The sequence below is a fragment of the Glycine soja genome, chromosome 15, assembly GCF_004193775.1.
Source record: "Glycine soja cultivar W05 chromosome 15, ASM419377v2, whole genome shotgun sequence".
NCBI lineage: Eukaryota > Viridiplantae > Streptophyta > Magnoliopsida > Fabales > Fabaceae > Glycine > Glycine soja.
The window spans coordinates 34,141,242-34,166,336 of record NC_041016.1 but is presented as its reverse complement, the minus strand read 5'-3'; the positions used below and the strand labels follow the sequence as shown (position 1 = coordinate 34,166,336).

At 35.6% G+C, this 25,095-nt stretch overlaps 2 protein-coding genes across 4 annotated transcripts in view; one reads left to right on the top strand and one right to left on the bottom strand.

Annotated features, from left to right (window-relative positions):
- The first annotated feature begins 4,152 nt into the window (after positions 1 to 4,152).
- On the top strand, positions 4,153 to 6,048 carry LOC114386082. The gene is made up of 3 exons (XM_028346089.1): positions 4,153 to 4,387; positions 4,717 to 5,300; positions 5,947 to 6,048. The coding sequence occupies exons 1-3, from the start codon at positions 4,153 to 4,155 to the stop codon at positions 6,046 to 6,048; spliced, it is 921 nt and encodes a 306-aa protein (XP_028201890.1).
- An 8,750-nt stretch (positions 6,049 to 14,798) lies between these two features.
- LOC114387087 (guanine nucleotide exchange factor SPIKE 1-like) overlaps positions 14,799 to 25,095 on the bottom strand; it is a 59,245-nt gene continuing 48,948 nt past the window's right edge. For 2 of the 3 annotated variants that reach the window (XM_028347209.1, XM_028347210.1), the window contains 2 exons: positions 15,997 to 16,971; positions 14,799 to 15,461 (listed from right to left, as the gene is read on the bottom strand). In XM_028347209.1, coding sequence (XP_028203010.1) covers positions 15,207 to 15,461; positions 15,997 to 16,971 — 1,230 coding nt within the window. In that variant the 3' untranslated portion in view covers positions 14,799 to 15,206. The remainder of the gene's footprint in view (positions 15,462 to 15,996; positions 16,972 to 25,095) is intronic. The other variant, XM_028347211.1, reaches the window with a different exon arrangement.

The following is a 25,095-nucleotide window of genomic DNA, read 5'->3' as shown; positions in this document are numbered from 1 at the left end:
TCTTCAAATCACTAGTTACTAAACTCAATTCTGAGTTTTCTCTGAAGGACCTAAGGAGTCTTGACTATTTCTTGGGAATTGAAGTCAAATCGCAACCCAATGGTGTTCCAATTCTAACTCAATCCAAGTTCATTAGGGATTTGTTGAGCAAAACAAAGATGGATGAAGCTAATCCTATTTCTTCTCCAAGTTGCAAATTAACTAAGTCAAGGTATGAATCCTTCCCTAATCCCACACACTACAGGTCTGTTATGGGAGCATTACAATATGCAACAATCACCAAAGCTAAGATAGGTTTTTTTGTCAACAAGGTCTATCAATACATTTCAAATCCAACTAAACAACATTGAGCAATAGTGAAAAGGATTCACATATGCTTGGCAGGCCCCATCAACTTTGGTTTGAAGTTTCTTCCTCCTTCCACTTGATCTCCATTCTCTTTGCAAGCATACTATGATGCTGATTGGACTTTTGATCCTGATGATAGAAGGTCCATTTATGGAGCTGCCATATTTTTTGGTTCCAATTTGGTGTCTTGGTGGTCCGAAAAACAAATTGTAGTTTCTCGTTCTAGTACAAAAGTAGAATGTTGTAGCTTAGCCTTGGAAACATCAAAGGTTACAATGATAGAGGACTATCCAAGGAGGAAGAGTTTGGCTTAGGTGGGCTCAACATGGATGGACCAATCACTTGAGCAACAAGTAAGAGATTTCAAGAAGAGCTTGGCAAGAGACTAAATTCTCTCATGGAGGAAAGGAAAAAATAAGGGAAGTTCATTTATTTTAGCCAACTTTTAGAATAAGATTTATTTTTGTTTTTAATTATATTTTGGGGCCTATTTTTGGACTTGTAATAGGCTGCTACCTTTTTTTATTGTTATTTTTAAGTCTTTTAATTATTAGATTAGTTATTGGGCCTAATTTAGGATTATTAGTAGGAGTTATAAATAGACCCCTTAAACACTTTGTTGGGAGTTTTTATGAAACTTTCAAATTAGACACAGTTAAGAGAGTGCGTCTCTTGCTTCTTGTGTGAAACCTTAGGCTCTTATCAAAGAATTTCATTCATTGTGATGAATCATCCTCAACTTATCAACCTTCCAAGATTGTGACATTGTTGTTTCCATCTTCTTCTCTAATTTCGCTTTATCCTTTTATTTTCCCCAATTTCATAGAGTTCTAAATTGGTTTTCCAGTTTGCTGATGCTAAAAATTGGATCCACAAATCAGGATTTGGCAGCAGCAAAGGTTACAAGGATCAAATTTCTTCTACCTAAACTTCACATTGCTCATGCTACACTAAGTATTTTTTGTGATAACATAAGCACTTTTGCTTTTGCTCACAACCCAATGATACATCCTCGTACTAAACCTATGGAGTCAAACTTGTTCTTTGTCAAAGAAAAGGTTTTGGCTAAGAAAGTTCAAGTCATCCATGTTCTAGCTATTAATAAAAAAGCAGATATTCTAACTAAGGCTCTTACTCCTTCAAATTTTTCTACATACAAGTTCAAGCTCAGAAGGGTTGAAAGGCATTTTGCCAACCACTCATGAGCTTACAAGGGGTATAGGACTGTACTTACTCAATAATGTAGTTTTTTTTTTCTTTAGCTAATCTATAAAGGCTAAACTACAATTATTAGTTAATTAGTTAATTTTTAAGACATTTGTCACTACCTCAGGTTAGTTGACAGTTACAACCACTCACGAGCTTACAGGGGCGTAGGAGCATATTTACTCGATATTGTAGTTTCCTTTTCTTAGCTAATCTGTAAAGGCTAAACTACAATTAGTAGTCTAATGTTAGTTAATTAACTGTTAGGATAGTTGTCACTAACTAACCAATTGATTACAAAAACTGAGGTCTAATCTATTTTTCTCTCGAGTTGAATAATATCTCTTTCACCTCAATTCAATTTTCTAAATTCTTTCTTAAGTATCTTTTAATGACTAGATACCATGTAACATTTCAGTCAATTTAGTGTCGGTTTGGCCAATGCTAAATACCAGGGATGGAGCATATTAGGGTAACGCCTCCTACTACAAGACAAACAAAAAACACATGGTATCACTCAGAGTGGTGTCTCCTGCATCCTATATGGAAAAAATTACCCATGATAGGCTAATAGGTTTGTAAAACACCCATTTTGATAATTAGTTTTGCGGAATAACCCATTTTGGTATATAAAAAAAAGTCGGTATCAAAGCTCTTTTGTTGGAGGGCTTTTTGGCTTGTTTGAATGATGGAGGCATATATTATATATATATGATAAATAAATATGTAAGTTTGATACTATTTGTCTTTCTATTTATTAAAAATTAAATTTTAATTATAATATAGTTTTTATATTGAAAAATATGTATTTGTTATAAACTTTAATTATATAAAAATAAATATTCATTGTATGCAATGAAATTAAAATACTAGTTGTAAAAATGTGTTATACTTAATATAAAAAAGAAAGTGCTATACTTTAAGTATATTTGTTCAACTACTTAAGCATGATACAAGTGATGACATTTTAGTGTTTGGGAGAAAAACCCTAACTTCAAATTCATGCTAACTAAATAGATTTGTCTTCTTCTTGTAAGTTTTGCTTAACGCTCACTTATCTCATTGGCTTCCCTTTCAAATAAAATTAAATTTTAGTGTTTGGAGAAAAACCCTAACTTCAGTTCCCTACAAACTAAATAGATTTTCTTTTTCTTGTTGTAAGTTGTGCGTAAAATTCACGCGTCTCATTTGCTTCTCTTTTTTCGATAGTAGTAAAACTAATTCATTTGTAATAAAATGTTGGATAAAATGAGGATTCAAAATACAATGAGGAATAGAATAAAAACAAAGACTACTAGGATTAACAATAGAATATATTTATTTATAAAAAATAATTTTTGAACTATGCAATCATAGGCTGCCACATTACTATTTTTTGTTACATCAGCATAACTGATTACATGATGCAGGATCATTACTATAATCTGTAATTAGATTGCAGATTAGATGATAATAGGAGGTTGAGGGAGTTAGTTAGCAGTGCCATGTGTCATTATGTAGTTAATTTTGTTAGGTTTTCCAATTGGGAAGTTTGTTAGGAGGTAGTTAGTAACAACTTGCCATATATAGCAAGTTGTTGTGAAGGCTTACGTTTGGAAATTTCCAATACCCTTGTAATCCTCTGCATTCTTCATTCTATATCAATAATATTAGAATCTCTTCTTGTTTGGGATTCTCTTCTTCATTTCTAGTTCTTCAATTTGATCCAAAATCCTAGTACTATATCAATAGGTATCAACTTAGCACCTTCTAGATTCATCTCAAAATGGTAGAAAATATCAGAAATCAGTCCCTTCTTCGTGAAGCAGAAGAACGTTTAAGCTCGAAGCTGGATGAGAGGTTCTTGTAGCTTGCGGGTTCGTTACGGAAAATGCTACGTGAAGACATGGATGAACTTTTGCAACAACAGGCAGCGGGGCATTCTCCTTCTTCCAACGCGGGAATTACGACACGCGGTGAGAAATCTTCTACCTATTCTTGTTATACACGTCTTGCAAGACTGGTCTTCCATGGGTTTAATGTCGATGGGATTAAGAATTGGTTGGTTAGGTGTGAGACTTTTTCGGTGGATAATACTCCAGAAGATTTCAAAGTTAGGTTGGTTGTGGTACATTTCGAGGGAAAAGCATTGCAATGGCACAGTACTTATGTTTGAACAGTGGGATTGAGAAATTTGCCTTCTTGTAAGGATTATTCCCAAATTTTATTGGATAGATTTGGTGAAGTCTATGAGGATCCTATGACTGAGTTGATAAGGTTAAGGCAGAAAGGATCCGTGACTGAATTTCATGAACAATTTGATGCAACTGTATCAAGAGTTGAACTGGCTGAGGAACATCAATTGAGTTGTTTCTTGGGAGGGCTCAAACAGGATGTGCAAATGATGGTGAGGATGTTCTAGTCAGATTCAATTAGGAAGACTTTTTCTTTAGCCAAAATGTATGAATTTGCTATTACTGCTAACCCCCAACAAAACTATTTTTTAAATCATCCAAGACCAGTCACTTCTTGAAACCACCCTTGTTACCTACACCCCTTAACCTTGCTGAAACATCTAAGCCCAAAACACAAACTACAAGAAATCTTACATCTTCCTATATGAGTGAAAGAAGAGAAAAGGGGTTGTGTTATTTCTGTGATGAGCCCTTTACAGTAGAGCACAATTTGACACACATGAAATTGCAAATACATGTTACAGAGGTTGATGATAATTCAGATTCAGAAAGGGAAGATGTTGTGAGTGAGGAGTTGGCTGTCTCTTCAGGTAGTGAACCACTAATATCAGTAAATGCTCTAACTGGAACTACTAGTTTCAGAATAATGCGAGTCACTGGTTATTATAGAAGAAAAAAAAACTCCTTCATATCCTCATTGACAATGGAAGTACACATAACTTCTTGGATGCACATGTGGCCAAGAAATTAGGATGTAGAATTGAGGTGATTCCCTCTTTAAATGTAGTTGTGGCTGATGGAAATAAGGTACAAATTTCAAATGTGGTTAAGAGTTTTACATGGGTGATTCAGAATACCAGTTTCTCATTTGATATAATGTTGTTGGCCCTAGGCTATTGTGATTTGGTGCTTGGGGTGGAGTGGTTGGTAACTTTGGGTGAAATTACTTGGAACTTTGATAAGCTGACTATGGAGTTTGTTACGTAAGGAAGGAGACATGTGCTGAGAGGGGCTTCTAATGCTAAGCTGAAAATAGTGAAGAAGCAGCAATTGCACAAGGCACTTTCTTCTGGTGTGCACATTTCTATGTTGCAATTGTGTGAGGGAGAAGAAGACTTATTGTTGAATTCACTTACTACTCATGCACCCGCATCTGCCATGCCTACTAGTGTTGCAGAATTGCTATGCAATTTTGATGATATGTTCCAAGAACCTACCAATCTACCTCCTTTTAGGCTTGCCCATGATCATAAGATTCCTCTAGTCTCAGGCGTTGTTCCTGTAAATAAAAGGCCATATAGATATGCTAAACACCAGAAAGACATCATTGATGGTCTGGTCAAGGAGTATCTGCACTCAGGCATAATACAAAACAGTAGTAGTCCCTATTCTAGCCCAATTGTATTGGTAGGGAAAAAAGATGGCAGTTGGAGGCTTTGTGTGGATTATAGGGAGTTGAATAAGGCTACAATGAAAAATAGATTCCCAATCCCTCTTGTGGATGATCTTCTAAATGAGTTGCATGGTTCCAAGTGGTTCTCTAAGGTAGACCTAAGATCTAGCAACAATCAGGTGAGAATGGATGAAAATGATGTGCACAAAACAACATTTAAGACTCATGCAGGTCACTTTGAATACCTAGTTATGCCCTTTGGTTTAACAAATGCACCAGCTACATTTCACGGTCTTATGAATGTTGTGTTTCAAGAATATTTGAGGAAGTTTCTGCTAGTATTTTTTTTATGATATTCTCATCTATAGTAAGTCATTAGAAGACCATGTCTCTCACTTACATACTGTCTTTTCTACAATGAGGTCTAATTCATTGTTTGCAAAGAGGTCTAAATGCTACTTTGTTGTAGCTAGAGTGGAATATCTGGCTCATTTCATTTCAAGTGAGGGTGTTGCAACTGATCCAGCAAAAGCTGAAGCAGTTAAATAGTGGCCTCTGCCCCAACCTTTGAAGCAGCTAAGGGGATTTCTTGGGCTTGCGGGGCACTATAGAAGGTTTGTGTTTCGATATGGGATTGTGGCAAAGCCCCTTAGTGACATGCTTAAGAAGGATAACTTCTGTTGGACTCAAGAAGCTAAGTTAGCCTTCTAGAAATTGAAGGATGTATTAGTCTCAACACTTGTCCTTGCTCTACCCAATTTTGATAAGGAATTTGTAGTAGAAGCAGATGCCTTAGGTACGGGTATTGGAGTTGTCTTGATGTAGGACAATCGTCCCATAGCCTTCATCAGCAGGAGCTTGAATGTGCAGCAACAGTCCCTATCCACTGATGAGATGGAATTGCGAGCTGTTGTCTTTGCAATGTAGAAGTGGAGACATTATTTGTTACCTAAGAAGTTTGTAATCAGAATCGATCATAGGAGCCTCAAGTATATTTTGGATCAGAGGTTAGCTACAACATTCCAGCAGAAATGGTTAGTAAAACTCATGGAATTTGATTTTTTGCATAGAATACAAGCAAGGTCAAGAAAATTTGGTGGCTGATGCATTGTCTCGAGGACGTTTAGTTGAGTGTAATGTTGTTTTTATGGTTCAACTTGAATCAGATATGCTTACCAGAATTAAAGCTTCTTGGCAATCTGATCTAGATGTTCAAAAGCTAATTTCTAAGTTGCAAAGTGATTCAAACTGGGTAAGGGGGGAATTGAGGAGGAAAGGAATGTTAGTAATTGGTAAAGATTTGGAATTAAGGAAATATATTCTGAAGTGGTTACATTCTTCAGCTTGTGGAGGCCACTCTGGTAGAGATGCAACCTTGCAAAGGGTCAAGGCAGTTGTCTTTTGGAAAGGAATATCCAAGGATGTTAAGTTGTTCATTCATCAGTGCAGTACTTGTCAAAGGTGCAAATATGACTCTGTTGCATATCCTGGACTGCTGCAACCTTTACCTATACCTAAGCATGTATGGCAGCACATTACAATGGATTTCATTAAGGGACTTCCTAACTCAGGGGGCAAACAAGTTATTTTTGTGGTGGTGGATAGACTCAGTAAGGCTGCACACTTCATGGCTCTCCATCATCCTTATTCTGCTGATGATGATGTAGTTCAATGTTTCATGGACAATGTCTTTAAATTGCATGGGTTTCCTGACTCTATTACAAGTAACAGGGACCCTATCTTTGTTAGTCGGTTTTGGCAAGAGTTTATGGCTTACCAAGGTGTGCAAGTCCAGTTGTCTACTACCTATCACCCACAAATAGGTGGGTAGTCTGAAGTGGTTAATATGTGCTTGGAAACTTACTTGAGATGTATGTGTTCTGACAATCCTAAACAATGGTCTAAGTGGCTTCCCTTAGCTGAGTGGTGGTACAACACAACCTACCACAGTTCAATTAAAGCTAGCCCCTTTGAAATAGTGTATGGACAAGCCCCACCTACCTACCTTCCCTATATGCCTGGTGAATCTAAGGTTGAATTGGTTGATAGAAGTTTGCAGAAGAGGGAGGAAATGCTTAAATTGGTGAAGTTTCACATGAGAAGGGCTCGGGATAGGATGAAACAACTAGCAGATAAGCATAGATCTGACTGAAAGTTGCAGATTGGAGATTTGGTTTATGTAAAGCTACATCCCTATAGACAGGTCTCTGTAGCTTTCAGAAGCAATGCTAAATTGGCCCTTAAATACTATGGTCTTTATCCTATTCTGGATCAGATTAGTGTAGAGGCTTACAAGGTTCAACTTCTGCCTAATTCTTTGATCCACAATGTGTTCCATATCTCCCAACTCAAGAAGTTTATAGGGGAGGCATCAACATCTGTTAATTGTCCAAGTACTGATGAAGAAATCAGTCACAAGGAGCCTGAGGTTATACTCGATAGGATGACAATAAAAAGAGGCAACAAGGCGGTGACAAAGGTGCTCATCAAGTGGAAACATTAGCTTCCAGAGGATGCCACATGGGAATTTTACTATGATCTAAAGAAAAAGTTTCTAGAATTCAATCCTTGAGGTCAAGGGTTTGCTTGAAAGGGAGGAATTGATGCAGGATCATTATTATAATCTGTAATTAGATTGCAAATTAGATGATAATAGGAGGCTGAGGGAGTTAGTTAGCAGTGCCACGTGTCATTAGGTAGTTAATTCGGTTAGGTTTTCAAATTGGGAAGTTTGTTAGGAGGTAGTTAGCAACAACTTGCTATATAGCAAGTTGTTGTGAAGGCTCATTTTTTACGTTTGGAAATTCCCAATACCCTTATAATCCTCTACATTCTTCATTCTATATCAATAATATCAAAATCTCTTCTTGTTTGGGATTCTCTTCTTCATTTCTAGTTCTTCAATTTGATCCAAAATCCTAGTACTATATCATTACACGTTACTTCACCCTCGATCTTACGTCAAAATATTCACTCCGGATACAATTCACACACACTCAAAACGTTCACTTCAGATGCAATTCAGGCACAACCAATCACACCAAACTCTAAATGCAATTGATGTTTTTGAAATACACGCATGGGACAATTCACACTCTATATGCAATTCATGTTTCTGAAACACACAAATAGCTCGCGACATTCACTCCAGACACAAATCATGTTTCTAAAACACACCCATGGACAATTCGATAAGCTCTTTCTTCCTTGAGAGATAGTTGATCTTCTTCCTTGAGATGACTTGGTTGTGATGCGAAAGAATAAGAAGACTATTGAATCACAGAATCTAAGGGCAGTAATTGATTCTAATTGTTTCTATAGAGTTTATACTTTTTAAAGATCATATGGCAATTTGGTCTTCCAGCAAGCAAAAAGAGTTGGTAATAGTCTTCTCTGAATCCTATAGGCATATTTTAATACTCCTATTACAGTCCATGTTTCATAAATACTATTTTCTTGGCATACATTCTCAAAAATGGCTTTCTGAAATTCATCTTGAACAATTATCAATTAATTTAAAGTTGATCCATATTTAAAAGTTGTTAATTTAGCTCTGCTCATTGTTTTTGTTGACTTTCAATAAGTAGTTTTCCACTCCGAAATCCTATTACATACTATTATCAACTGAGGCCCCAGCCATTGTTATGGCAAAATTCCACCACGTACTTGTATTTGTTATGGTAAAATTTCAAGGATATCATTATAAGGGGTTACATGGAAGGTTACTTGTTGGCGTCATTTACAATAGCATAAACCTGTTGATAAAAATATTTTAAAAAAATAGCATAAACCTTTTTCCTCCTAGATAGTTATTTTCATTCACCTTCTGGATTTGATTTGTAATTGTGTGTACCACTCTATTTTTTTATTTATTTCAATTTCAACATTTGGAACCGCACTCAACATGAGTAATGGATTTGTTTTCCCTAACCTGTAGATAATTAAGTTCCAAAGTTTCATTATTTGTTTCGATCAATCTCCAATAATTGTAAAAAATAAATAAAAAATGGTCAAGTGTGAATATATTAGAGTATTAATAGCCCCACCTTTTAAATTTCTCTGTTATGTTAAAATAATTATTAATGGTATTAATTATATATATTAAAATATAATTAAATGGAGTTTTTTGAAACCGTTAAAGAGTTAATTACAAACAAAAACCCCTGAGATTATCATAAGGCATTACAAAGCACTGCTAACAGCAAGAAATACAAACCGGACTACACAATTGCATGCCCTTTTGCCCGTTACGAACTAACAACCATTCATAATAGTCTGTTATCATAGTTTCCCGCATAAACCTCCATACTAACTCATTATTAATACTAAACTGCTATTTCAAATCGTAAAGACATTAAGAAATCTCTTAATTACAAATTATATATATATATATATATATATATATAACTACTACTTAAATATAATTTAAAATTATACTGATTACAAATTGTAACAACATTGTTAATAAAATTTCAAATTTCCCTTTACTTTAATACAAATTTTAAATTCATTATGGTTCTCTTTCTTTTTTATCAATGGAAATCAAAAACAATGTCCGAACAATAACTCATGATCTGTCCAACATACTAAGTTAGATTTCCTTACATTATTATTATCTTTATTGTATGTATGATACTTTAAAAAAATATTTAAATTAGTTTAAATCAGTTATTAAATCCAGAATAAAAATTTAAATTTATACTTTAAAAATATAACTAAATTCAAATGACTCATGCATAATTACCAATACACTACAATTTAAAATAACTTTTAAATCATACAATTTAACAAGATAACAACCTCATGTCTTAAAAATGATTCAGGCATAATTTACCAATATATTGTACTTACGGTTGCCTCATCCATTATTCTAAAATCTTCATCTCCTAAAGTTTAATTAATAAATAAAATATATGTTATCTATGCTTAAATGTTATTATGCTTCTTTATTTATTTCTGACATATACTTTAATATTCATCAATTTTATTTATTTTTTAAATATTTCTAATATCACCAAATTACACCATATACATTTTTTACAAACTTGCGCAACACGGAGGTCAATATCTTGTTAAATGTAAATATATAGAAGCAATGGAGTGTCAACTATGCAGGGACGGATTCAAGGCAGCAGGGCGTAGGACTCCCTCCCTTATATATATATATATATATATATATATATATATATATATATATATATATATATATATATATATATATATATATATATATATATATATATATATATATATATATATATATATATATATATATAAAGAAAATTTAAAATTAAAAAATAATAAAGAAAAATATTTTTTTGAGTTAATATTTGATTATTTTTTTCTAGTAGTAGATCATGTAACCCCTCAATTTTTTTCTAAAATATAGTTTTAAAATTGTTTAAATAATAAATATTGTGAAATATGTGTCACTAAATTTTAGTTTCTATCTCTAAGTTGATAAAATATCTCAATATATTTTTTCTTTTGGGAAAAGAAGGAATATGTATGCATATATATTTATTGTGCTTGAATAAAACGTGTACATATAATTAAATGTTCATGAATAAAAGGTATTGTCAAAATGTGTAATAAAAAATAATAAACTTTTTGAAAGTTGTTACCATTTTTCTTTTGTCCTTATGCAACGCTATAATAAATTACAGATTATAAAGAAATAACTTGCACAAAAATTAAATGATAAAAATTAGAAGAAATAGTAAACATCTATATTGAGTCTCAACGACTCTAAAGGTTTAACATAAGTGTCCTAGAATCATTACAACCCGCCCCCTCCCAATCTAAAAACATCACACAGTATCGTCAAAAGGTTTTATACAACAAAATATTATGACTAAGTATAGAAATCTTCTCACCCCAAATATACATCAAAACGAGAAAAAAAAATCCTACACTCAAAGTCGTCACTACCCCAAACCCACAACAACCTAGGGCAAAGTCATATCTTCAGAAGGGTCGCTCTCATCTCCCGAGGAATCACATTCCTCATCGGATGAAAGCATCTATCCCTCAAGTATCTCTTCACCGATAACATCCCAATAAAAGGTTATATCGAACGGCGTTAGATCCCCATTATCACTAAATCTCCCACATCCTCTTGAACTTCAACAGTCGTGTCCTAGCGAAAGGTAGATCTAGTAGGCCTCTCGTTGACATCGTGCCCAAAGAACTGCTGCAAGAATTGCAGTAGGTTGTCCTGTCGCGCAAGCTAAAAGTAATCGTAGTAAGAAATGATATGGGTAATATCACACTCAGAGGTACGATCGAACGGGTAGTGATACAAAGCATTTGCCTCAATGGTGATTAGTGGCACATGGGGCTCATCTACCAGCAAAACGCGGCACCAGATGTATCCAAAATATGTGTGGAGGCATGCCTCTTCCTCCATCGTGTAGCTGTAGCGGTAGTTACTAATCCATCTAAGCATCCTCTACTAATGTTCCATGACCTCCCCTTGAAATTGGTGGTTGCAAAGGTGAGTCCTCTGGTCCTTAAACACCACAAACAAAAGGCAATGACAAACAAAATTAAAACATACAACCTACGTAACCCTACGTGTGGTCATCTAAACAAACAATACTTTGCATCCTAAGCATGTAATATCACACTTAATTCACAATAGGGCCCAATCACTACCATCATTCCTTCGAGGTCTTAATGGTCTTACAAAAATCATATGGATGACAGTCGGGAGTGATCGCTACATACAAATACATCGTACATCAACCCATTATCTCCAACTCAAAACACATAGTCTCAGAGCTCGTTAGGAGTAGCAAAGTGAGGTTTGTCAGTTACTCGCGCTAAATGATTGCACCAATTATCGAGTAGTCACCATTGCCTAATTCCCCTAGGTTCTTCAAGCCTCTCCACCCCCTACACCCCAGTGTATCTCTATCCATCTTCCACTTCCTCAACGCAATCTCGTTTTCACAAAAGGAAATAGAACCACTGGTTCTTTTATTCTCTATCCAGTCCTCTTGAACCTTGCCACCGCATCGCGTGCGCAGTTATCGTACCACGTACATCAACGAACATGTACAAACAAGCAAATATATATATATATATATATATATATATATATATATACTAGAAAATAACGGTTGTAATCATAGCTATCTAACCAAATAGAGCAAACAATTTGCCGAGGGTTAAACACCTCTAGACCCAAACCACAGCGCATACAAATAAAAATGACAATATAATTACCAGAGTTCACACTTTTCCGGTCTTATCATTCAATAATCATAATAAAATACAGGCGTGCATTTCAGTAATTTTATCTGTAGAGAATCATCACAATTTCAAAACATGCATCAGTCATAGATCTTGCATTTATCTCAACAATACAATAGTAAATAAATCAGCAATTCCAAAAAATAAATAATTCTAAGATAATTTATATAGAGGCACAGATTCCAAGTTTAAGCTATCTAATGTTTAAAATCGCTCTATCGCTCATTTTCCAAAGTTTTGCTCCTAACTTATTTTTAGCGCTCTCGATGTTTCGATAGTCGGATATTTGCAAATCTTATATGCTACCCTACATTTTCAAACCTAAGAAACTCATTTTTAGGTCAAAGCTTTAATAAAAATGGTTTATATTTTTGTAACTCTTAGTCCAAATTAGTGACAGACTTTTCATTTTACTAAAGGTCCTTAAACTTGTTTTATTTGTAACTTTTGCTAGGAAACTTCGATTTAAGTGAAATTTAGGCTAACTTTATGTTTTAACATGCAAATAACTCATTTTTAGCATAAAAAACTCGAGGAAAATAACTCAGCACACAAATTCAAGACATGAAAACAAGCTCAAAAATTTCAATGCAACATGTTCAAGGAAGTTCAACAACAAGCACATGGTTCAAGAGTTGGAGATTGAGATCCCCCCTTACCTCTTGATGAACTCATGAAATTTTGAAGGAGAATGAAGAATATTCAATTTTTTCAAAGTTTCCCTTCATAAGTAAAACAAAATGACTGTTCCAAGTTATTAGAGAAACTAGAACAAGAGAATGAAGAGGAATCAAGTCTAGGATGAAGAATGGAGCTCATTTACCTAAGCTCAAGAACACTAAGAACCAGCTTGAAAGAAGAAGAAGCACAGTTGAACTCCACCCCCTCAAGTTTGAATTCGTGCAAAATGAAGGGATAATGGCACCAAAAGATTTTTTTTCTCACAAAGACTAATAAGCTATGGTTAGGCTTCAATTGACAAGGCTTGGTGACACTTGAATGACCCCTTTCGCTGCCAATTTAAATGTGTCAAGGTATACAACAAATGGGTAGTTTTACTTTTTGCAAAACTATCAAAAATGGAAGGAATAGGGTTTGCCAAAATGGGTATTTTTACTTTTTACCTAAACTAGTAAATTTTATCTTAATCGTATAGGTTGTTGCACTAATCTCCCTAGGAATACATGTACCTAGAGTGGTCCTCACACAGAGAATACTCTTATACAAAGTTAAATTACATTGTCGCTCAATGTGTGATGCAATATCGCTACAACTGAAATTTTTTTATTTAGGAAGTTTCTAAATTTCTGCTAACTAACTAAAATGAGTTATTTACACAAAAAATAAATAAATATAACTTACTCTAAACTTATACAATTAACATGTGTAGAAAAAATAAATGAAAAATGAAATTTCAGGGTGTTACATATCAGATTTCTAATTTTATATCTAAAATTACTAATAAATATTTTTTTAAACTTAATATTTATTAAATAATTATTTATTAGAAGTTAGATATTTAAATAATTGTGAAAAAGCATAATAGGTTGATCTAGGAATGATAGTAATTAAAAAACTTAAAAATATAATAAAAATAAAATATTTTGTATGTAGAGTAACATGGATATAATTATAAATATATTTAGGATATAAATATTTATACAATTTTAAGTGAGTTTAACATTTTAATATTATATAAATATTAAGACCATATAATATATATCTTTTCTAATATATTTATTAATAAGAAGCACCTTTACATTTGATAAGAAATTATTTAAATTAATTATTAAACAAGTTTGTTTTATTTTTTTCCAAAAAAATTAAATAACTTATTCATATATACAGTTAATAGATTAGATATCAGACACTTGTAGGTTATAATTACATATTAGCGCTATCAAGTTATAATATTATATTTTATCATCCATATTACCAGTTTCATCACAACTTACCAGTTTCATCACAACTCAAACAAAATCAAATTATTAAGCTTTGAACCAATATCTTGAACAATTCCGTCCGATTTTGAAACATTATTATAAACACCCAATGTTATTTGGTGAATGGTGATAATAAGAGGAAAAAATAGTTCAATTAGTATATTTTGAAAACTCATCGCACTTATTAACAAATTGTAAGATTAATTATTCTGATTAACTTAAATTACTATTTATATAATTTTATGAATTATAAATAACAAAAAATCCTCTAAAATTTTCATGCTCAATTGCATAAGATTTATCTCGCAAAGATAAAGATAAAATTTTAATTATCTTCATTACTATGATTTATAAAATTTCATGAATTAAAAACAATATCTAAATTTTTTCTGCTCAATTGCATAAGATTTCCCTGACTTGTTAAATGCATGAAATATTTATCAATTGTAAATATATTTAGGTTTATACTTACAATCATTTACCAAGAATTACTAATAGTTTTTCATGTATTTATTTAACTGTCAGTTACACTTAATCCACTCCACTACACAAACGCCCTAAAATGCAGAATTCTAAGGTATACTACATAGTAATCATTCACAATAGCTGTATGGCTAAACAACTTAAACAATTAAAATATTACACAAATGGCATTCCCCGCACCACAAACTAAAAAGGGGAAAGTGGGGAAACTAGAAACATCATGATACACAAACAGGACGATTCGTGTTTTTCCTGAATCACCTGGTTCGCATAATTCTAAGTATACGAACCATGATGCAAATTCAATTACACATCTTTGCAAGCGATAGAAAGAGGGTGAAAGGGAATGAGGAGACTACAATATGAACAAATCGAAGCAAAATATTAAGAGGCAAACACTTGTCATAGCTCTGAGAGAATGGCAGGAATGTAATGTGATAACTCTGCTGTCAGTGACTGGAAACCATTTACAAGTTGTGTGTGGAAATCCTGATCTTCCTCACCAATCAATCTGAAATGTACACGGATGGCACGTTTACAAACAGCCATGAACTCAAGAAGGGCAGCTATAAGTTGCTGCAGTTCCTGTGATCGTAACCTGGTCGCAGGCTCCCCGGACAAGAAGGCAGTGCAGACACTCAAGACTCCACTATTCACCTGCACAAAGAGAAGTGTGCTGACAGAATTGAAAGACCAAAAGTAAAATATTCAAATCTGGGAGGCCAAAAATAGAATTATCAACCAATGTTTTTAAAACCGGTTAGGTCATTGAACCAGATATGGTATGGGTTCAGAACCCTGGCCAAACAAGTAATAATAATAATAATATCATAACTAAAAAATAAATAAAGTTTCAAAAATACACAAAAATATTCATTAACAGTAACAAGTTTACATCTAGAACCAAAAAACAAAATGACAAATACTTTAGGTTGATCTTTCATTTTTTTTTAAAAAAAATAAAGAAATTTTCATTGGCTCGTGAAGAACCAAGGTTTTGCCAGGTTTTGACTGGTTCTCTGATTATTTGACCAGTTTTTGTCAAGACCGGTTCAGTACTTTATTGAAAGGACACTGAACCGATTCACCAGTTTTCCAGTCAGACGGGCAGACCTGGTCTAGTTTTCAGAACACAACTTGTAACCACAATTAAAAAATGCATAATGTAATAAGAACCAACAGTAAAACATACTTGTACTGCAACACTGCCTTGTAGGATTCTTTGTAGACTCTGGAGTCTTGGAAGTTGATCCCCCTCTGAACTTCGAGGCTCTTCAAGCTCATTTCTTAAGGCAGCGGTTCGTGTTTCAATCATTCCGATTGCATTTTCTACAGGAGAGAACTCAAGGGACTCGGATTTGATTACCAATAACCTATTTACTAATGCAGGAAAAGAACCCTCAGTCCGAAGAACAGTGCGTCTCTTCCATTGATCTTCCAATCCACCTTGAGTCTTGCCATTTTTGGTAAATGGGGTGTCAAACAAGAATCGGTCAAATACGCGGGCTCGGATGCTTCCAGTAGAGAGAGAGAAAATTCTTTCTCTCCTACTTCCTAAATCCTCATCTTCCATTACTGGATCAACGGCAGTAATCTGAAGGTAACAGACACCAGGCTGCAACTCCTCTGCCTTCACTTGTCTAGAATCTGGAATAATATGCAAAGTGTGATTACCATCCATTCTAGACTCGTATGTGTGACTAAGTTTTTCCATTATGTCACCTAGACGTACATCACGAGGCTCACGATATACATACTCCTTTTTATCAAGTTTCCCAAATCTAACACCATAAAATCCAACCCTGTAGTACGTTGCATTTGTGAAAGGAATTGGACTAGATTCCTGTTCAAGAATTGATTCATAGATATTAGTAAGTAATGTGTGACATTTAGCCAACTGTCCATAAGCCCTCCTGCTTTTGTAAACTGGGATTACAAGTTCCAGAATGCTTGCACAGAAATGAAAAAGCTCAGCTTGCGAGAAGAGCTTATTAGCAAGCTGCAAGTATTTCACAGCCGAGTCAACAGTCAGTTTTGAAGCACCATATCCCTCAACCTCCGCAGCAGATGCTTCAGACGTAATCTCATTGCTAACCATAGGACAAATCTTCCGTAAAGCAGAAACGTGGTCTTTGCTCCAAACACCATCGTTTCTGGCAACAAGGGCCTGCATCAAATTTAATAATGGTGTAAGCTCAGAAAAGAAATATTGCCAAAAAAATCAGAGGAACTTTTCAGCTCTGCCTTCCCCCTCCTCCCATGGAATAAAATAGAAAAGACAAACCATGTCTAAAATGGAAAGGATGGCTATTAGTGAAAACATGAAAATATTAATAGTGTATTAGGAGTATATCTGATAGAAGGCAGTGTAATTTGGCAGTAATATGTGGACAGGAGACTTTTGTCTCTGGGACAGCAAGTTTATTGCTGTGTGATGGGAGATTTGTCTGAGACAGCAAGTGTATCGCTGTATTATGTGTGATTCCAGTGTTTCCAATTTTATAACTTCCATCCAGCAGTTTCTAATATAAAACTAACTACAACCAGATATTTTGTGCACAATCCTAAAGTTTCTAACATAGAATTGTTTTTTAAAGCAGTTATGTTCTACACATAACTGAATAACAGCCCTGAACTAAGTTTCCATCAGAGTTCTAAATATGCACTAGATCTTTTGTGTTAAGCAAACCTTAATAAGAACCACTGTTCAAGCAAACACTTAAGATCCCAAAGTGAATCACTTAGGGGGCATTTGGTAGGAAAAAGGCTTTTTCATGCCCGGAAATCATGATTCCTGGATACGAATAAAATTTATTTGATTGGCCATATATATTGTTGGGAATATTTATATAAGTTTCTTGAAAATCAAAGAGTTACATGATATTTTTATCAAATTGTTTACCTCATTAAATAATTTGATAAGGGTAACATGATAGTTTTTACTGCAGTAAAAGAAAATTTTAACTTGGAAAAGTAAGATTCTAACCTCCTCCCATGGGAAACTTTGTGGAAAACCTACGAAAAACAAATATCGGGAAACCTTTCCCGGAAATTTTATTTTTTAAAACAGATACCAAACATGGAAAACAAAGATTCTCAATCTACAATTCCTAAGAAACTAACTTTCACCCCTACCAAACACCCCTGTAAGTTGTTAGTTTAAAGATTTGTAAAATTATTCCCGATAAAGTGAACATGGAAATGAGATATTCCCATGTTTGATACAAGTTTGAAAGAAATATTCCTGGGCATTATTCCCAGAAAAGTAACTTTCTCATTTTTTTTATCAGAAAAATAAGAATATATATAATAGTAGTAAAATCAGTACAAGTAGTACTGTTGTATTTACATCCTTGATTGACTATGTGCTGAGCTATGGTGTCCTAATACAATCTGTAGTGCAAGAATTAGACAGCCATAGATCTGAATGTAACTAGATTCCCAACCACAAAGAAACTAGACCAATCCCCCCCTGAATACAAAACCCAACCCTGACATTGCTAGGCCATGAATGAAGAGGAATGCCAAATCCTTTTTCCATATTTTTAAGCAATGTCCAACAGAAAAATATCATGTCATCCATCAGCTTTCGTTTGAGAAGATAATCTTGTTACTATGATACCATATGCACCAAGTCAAAGAAATCCACCAAATTTGCCATCACTGAAGTCTGATACTGTTGAGATAGCAATAGGAATGTTGAAGGAAGTGTTCTCTAGGCATTTCCGGGGAGACACCCACTATGTTTAGCAAAGATAGTCATTCCCACCATAGTGGCATGGTTTTAGCACAGCTGAAGAAAAGGTGGGACGCATCCTCATCGCAAATTCTGCAAAATGGGTAGCAAATGTCATTCAGTTCCACGTTCCTCCTCCTCAAGTTAACCTTTGTTGGCAATTTATCCCAAATCAACCTGCAAGCAAAGTGTGATGCTTTACTTGGGACTTTTAGCTTCCATAGATCAATAAACACTCCATCCTTATTTTCATCTGTCACATGTCTACTGAGCAGTTTGAAGGTGCTCCCCACTGTGTAACTCCCGCTTGGATCCGCCTCCCAACTCCAACTATCTTGTTGAACTTGCACTGCCACGCCCTCCATAAATTTTGCAGCTATGTCTATCTCCCCCTCCATAAATAATCTCCAATGGAACTGTCATTCCCATCCTCCATTTGATGCCACCCCTAGCTGCTGGATATATTGTTGCTGTTGAGAAATGATGTACATTGGCGAATATTTCTCCAGCAACGAAACCCCATCTTCCCAAAACTTCACCTTTGTCCCAATTTTGAACCAACCCCCCTCCTCAAACATATTGCGAACAATGCTTAAATCCCACCACCAGATAGACTCTCTAATATTCCTTCTTGGTTCATCCAAACTCCTCCAACTTCCATATCTGGAATCTAAGACTTTAGCCCACAATTCTTCTTGGTGATGGAAGAGGTTCCACCGTCATTTTGCAAGTAGAACATAGTTGAATTTCACCAAATCCCATGGGAGACAGATTGCCTCCCAATCCACCCAGGCAATCTTCTGCTGGTCTGAATCCCCCCCCCCCTAAAAACACAAAAACCAACGCTGCAGCCTCACCAGTCTATCCACAATCTTCTTCGAAATCCTAAGAATTGAATTGAGGACTGACTTTATCAAAGGTCACCTATCCCCCGAAAGAGAGATATCTTTGTGATGAGAATCATGAAACTGGCCAAATACAGGCTAAAGGCCCAAGTGGAGAAGGACAAAGCCCCCGAGTGGAGAAGGATGAAGGCCCAAGTGGAGAAGGATGAAGGCCCAGAGGCAGAGACACTATCAAGACTATTAATTGTTGCTGAAGGCCCAAACTAATTTGAAGGCCCAAGTTAAATAAGATTTTAGTTATAATTTATTTTTATTGTAATTTTGGCCCAAACTGTTTAAAAGGCCTATGTCTATTTTTATCTTTTTGTTCAGCTACACTATAAGTATGGGTTTTTGTTTTGAATAAAAAAGAAACTTTTGGCATTTTCATAAAATTGGGTGAGAGTTTCTCTCTGGGTTCCTTGTTGAACCAATTATCAGACTTATCAAGGTAATCCTTGTGGCGTCTACCCTGACTTATCTTCCTTCACCGGAAGTGGCGTCATCCAAACCTCCGTAGCCTGTATCAACGATCCGCTCCTACTCAGGTTCACATCATCTGGTATCAGAGCTTCGGCTCTTGATACAGTTTCTATCCTATCCTATTATTTTTCTTTGTAATTTGTCCAGGTTCGTGTTTTGTCCTTGTTCTGTTATTTGCGTTTTTGTTTACGTCTTGTTTGGTTCTTGTTTGCGTCTTGTGTTCTGTTATTTGCGTTTTGTTTACATCTTGTTTCGTTCTTGTTTGCGTCTTGTGTTCTGTTATTTGTGTTCTTGTTTACATCTTGTTTCGTTCTTGTTCTTGTTCTTGTCACGTTCTTGTTCTTGTTTCTTGTGTCTTTCACACTTTGTGTCAAAAAAATGTCTATTTTTATCTTTTTGTTCAGCTACACTATAAGTATGGGTTTTTGTTTTGAATAAAAAAGAAAGACTTTTGGCATTTTGATAAAATTTGGTGAGAGTTTCTCTCTGGGTTCCTTGTTGAACCAATTATCAGACTTATCAAGGTAATCCTTGTGGCGTCTACCTAGACTTATCCTCCTTCACTGGAAGTGACGTCTACCCTGACTTATCTTCCTTCACCAGAAGTGGCGTCTACCCTGACTTATCTTCCTTCACTGGAAGTGGCGTCTACCCTGACTTATCTTCCTTCACTGGAAGTGGCGTCATCCAAATCTTCGTAGCCTGTATCAAGTGATCCGTTCCTAGTCAGGTTCACATCATCTGGTATCAGAGCTTTGGCTCTTGATACAGGTTCTATCTTATCCTATTATTTTTCTTTGTAATTTGTCCTGGTTCGTGTTTTGTCCTTGTTCTGTTATTTGTTTTTCTTGTTTGCGTCTTGTTGCGTTCTTGTTTGTGTCTTTGTTTCGTTCTTGTTCTTGTCACGTTTGTGTTCTTGTTGTTGTTCTTGTTTCTAGTGTCTTTCAGACTTTGTGTCGTAAAAAAAAATTGTTTGGGTTCTGTTTCAAGTAAAAAAAAAGTTGCAGAAATTTTGAAGAAAAAAAAAAGAGAAGAAAAGAAGAAAGAGAAAAAAGAGAAAGTGGGTGTTTGATCTTTCAACACGAAATTGAGGCAGTTAGAGGCTTTTTTTTGGCAGAAAATCGTGTACCAAATCCCCTTATCTAGATTCTCCTCTGAATTCTGAGCGTTTTGATATATAGTGGGCCTCAAACGGACAATCGTAGCAAAAGTTACGAGCATTTGAAGTTTACTTGTCATATCTGTGTTATCTTATCTGTTATCCTATCTGTTATCTTATTTGTTATCATATCTGTTATCCAAATTAAATCTAATTTGTTATCCAAATCTGATCTATTATCCAAATCAAATCAAATCAAATTTTTTTATCCAAATCAGATTTGTTATCCAAATATAATCTGTTATCCAAATCAAATCCAATCTGCTATCCAAATCAAGTCCAAGTTGTTATCCCAAATCAAATCTGTTACTCTGATAATTATATTGTCTTTTATTTTATTTTATATTACCTTGTGTGTCTAATTCGATCCATCCAGGAACTTAAGAGGGAGTGAGTGGTAAAAGGCAAGAGTGAAAACATCACACAAAAGCCTATATTGAGAGCATCAAACACGAGTGAACTACCATCAAAGAGAGAAACACGTGAGTAGAGTGTGGTGAGGTCCTGAATTTTATTTTTTTTAATTTACTGCAAAATTCTTTGTTCCTTAATCATGGCAAGAGCTGGTGACAATGGTGGTGTATATCATCAATTGGACGAATCTCAGCGCTTATTTCTGGACGCGTGGACTACACAAATGCAACGTTTGTTAAACCGTAACAAAGAAGAGCCCTACAGACGAATAGCCAAATCTTCCTCGTTTACTCTTAAACCTCTATCCCCTAGAAAAGTGTGTGATGACCAAATCAGAATGAGAGAAAAGAGAGAACAAGAGAAAGAAAATAGTGAGGCACCACAAAGGAATATGAAAAAGAAGAGTGATACACCCGAGGAAAAGAGTGATACACATAAGAGAGAGAGTGATACACATGAGAGAAAATTTAATTATTTTGCAGAGGCGAGTGAAGTGAGGAAAGTGTTACCTGCTCATGAACCACTCAATCTACAGTATTGCAAAGACAGTAAAATTTCTACTGATAATTCTAATGAGTTTACTATTTCTATTTCTCCTAGTGTTCAACCATTATTGCAGGAATTTAAAAATGTCTTTCCTAAGGAGATTCCTCATGGACTACCACCTTCAAGAGGCATAGAACATCAAGTTGATCTCCTCCCCGGAGCTTCATTGCCTAACAGACCAACTTACAAAAGCAATCCCCAAGAGACTCAACGTAAGGATGCACATGCCAAAGTTGAGTATGTGAAAAGATTGTATGACCAAGTGAAGGTGCAAATTGCAAAAAAGAATGAAAACTATGCCAAGCAAGCCAACAAGAAAAGGAAGGAAGTGGTACTTGAACCCGGTGATGATCCTGGACATTTGAGGACAAATGTTTTCCAAGAAGGAGGGAATGATGAGAATCATGAAACTGGCCAAATACAGGCTAAAGGCCCAAGTGGAGAAGGACAAAGGCCTAAGTGGAGAAGGACAAAGCCCCCGAGTGGAGAAGGATGAAGGCCCAAGTGGAGAAGGATGAAGGCCCAGAGGCAGAGACACTATCAAGACTATTAATTGTTGCTGAAGGCCCAAACTAATTTGAAGGCCCAAGTTAAATAAGATTTTAGTTATAATTTATTTTTATTGTAATTTTGGCCCAAACTGTTTAAAAGGCCTATGTCTATTTTTATCTTTTTGTTCAGCTACACTATAAGTATGGGTTTTTGTTTTGAATAAAAAAGAAACTTTTGGCATTTTCATAAAATTGGGTGAGAGTTTCTCTCTGGGTTCCTTGTTGAACCAATTATCAGACTTATCAAGGTAATCCTTGAGGCGTTTACCCTGACTTATCTTCCTTCACCAGAAGTGGCGTCATCCAAACCTCCGTAGCCTATATCAACGATCCGCTCCTACTCAGGTTCACATCACTTTGTTTTCATTTTGATAGTTTTCTCTCACATCTTTGGACTATTGTATCTCGTGTCCCACTACGCCTTGGGTTTGTCCCAATAGGGATACCCAAATACGAAAAGGTTACAATCAACAATCTGCAATTTAAATAATTGGCAGCATTTTGCATCCATTGATGAGACTTTCCGATCGCCCCAAATTTGTTTTTGGCAAAGTTTATCTTCAAACCCGACACCAACTCAAAGCTCCTCCACATCACCTAGATTGCTTTTACATTCACCAATATTGTTTTTCCAAAGAAAACCATATCATCAGCATACTGTAATAGATTGATGTCCACATTATTTCTTCCTACCATAAAGCCTTGAAACAGATTCTTCTCCTGAGCTTCTCTCATCAATCCAGTTAGACCCTCAACTACAATATTGAACAGGAATGAAGCTAGTGGGTTCCCTTGCCTATGTTCTCTCTGAGGGATGAACTCATCTATGGGGCTCTTATTAACCAATATAGATATTGAGGCAGATTTCAAGCATCCCTCAATCTATCAAACCCATTTGGTACAAAACCCTATCCGAGTCATCATATACAAAAGAGAACCCCAACACACTAAGTCATACGCCTTTTCGTAATCCACTTTGAACACTAAGAAGCTTTTATTACACCTTTTTGCTTCTTCCACGACTTCATTGGCTATAACCATGTTGTGCAGCATATGTTTAACCTCCATGAAAGCAGTTTGGCGTTCATCTATTATAGATGGCAGCACTTCTTAAATCTCCTAGATAACAGCTTTGCCACAATTTTGTAAATACAGCCTATTAATGAGATAGGTATGTATTCATTGAGGCCTTGAGGGTCATGGACCTTAGGAATCAGGGTCAAGAAGGATGCATTGCTTCCTTTCGAGAAGACTCCATTGTCATGCAATTCATCCAGAATGCGAAGCAAGTCTGTTTTGAGAATATCCCAAAATTCTTTGATATTTTAAATTTAGTCCACCTGGCACTACGCACCACTACAATCCCACATTGCAGCCCTCACTTCATCCTCTTCAAAACGAGCCACCGAAAGATCATTAAGTTGCTGGCCAATAAATAGACTTGAATTTGACCCCATCCAACCTAGGTCTCTCTCCCACTTCACTTCCTCAAATCTCCTCTTGAAAAATAATTTGATTTCCTCTTTGACTCTGCTCGGCTCTTCTATCCAGCACCCACCAACATGCACTCCTCTAAGCATGTTATAACATCATTTCCAATTTACCATCAGGTGGAAATACCTAGACTTACAGTCCCCTTCCTTAATCCATCTAGATCTTGCCTATTGTCTCGCAATGGATTCGATTGAGATTGCTGCCACCCAAAGCTCCTCCTGTAATTGCTTTCTCAATTTTTCCTCTTCGTCATTCAGCTGTTCGTTATCTCCTTTCTCAAGCTTGTTAAGATCCAATTCCGCTTTTTTCAATTTCTGCTGAGCATCACCAAACTAATCTTTGTTCCCTTCATGTAGTCTTAGGGCATACTCCCCCCCCCCCCCCCCCCAACTAATTACAAACTTCTCCAACCAGAACCTGTGCTTCCTCCAACATTAGGTCCAGCCCTACCTCACTCCCGTCTGAGGATATTTCTTCAAAGGACTCTACATAGCTCCCTATGTTACAATTGCATCTAAGATAGTTGTAACACAACTCTTCTACAATCATAACCACATAATCTACCCCATTAATGGACGCGGTTATAGTGTGGTTGATTGTAGGAGGCCATGATGTTTTGATTAAAACTCGTGCCCTATCCAACCTTTGGAGATCTTCTACGTAACTCACCATTTCCCCTTTGCGATCTTTGTGATGTTTTCCACATCCCATGCGTGTAACAGAATCCCCCAACACATAATCCAAACCATCCTGAATCCAGGCCTTAGATTTGGGCTCTATTTCCCCATGGTAAGGAACATGGATAGCCCGCTTTCAACTCCTTCTCTACATAAATCTCCTGCTCTTGTATCACTGAGCCCTGTGAGAACCATGTCGCCACCAAGGTACTTCAATTTAATATTTTCGCCATCGTCCCACATAAGTTCTTCTAGTCTATCTTATGCCATTAGGTTCCTCAGTCTACCTATCTATCTAGGCTTTGCTTAGCCATGTCTTCTTTTCTATTGATATTGTTAGCTGGATT

Excerpts from the sequence above, each read along its gene's own strand:
- LOC114386082 (XM_028346089.1), top strand. The coding sequence starts at position 4,153 with ATGAGTGAAAGAAGAGAAAAGGGGTTGTGTTATTTCTGTGATGAGCCC. Across the intron at positions 4,388-4,716 it reads CAGAATAATGCGAGTCACTG|GAAGGAGACATGTGCTGAGA; the intron begins GTTATTATAGAA and ends TTGTTACGTAAG. Across the intron at positions 5,301-5,946 it reads TAAGATCTAGCAACAATCAG|GACAATCGTCCCATAGCCTT; the intron begins GTGAGAATGGAT and ends GTCTTGATGTAG.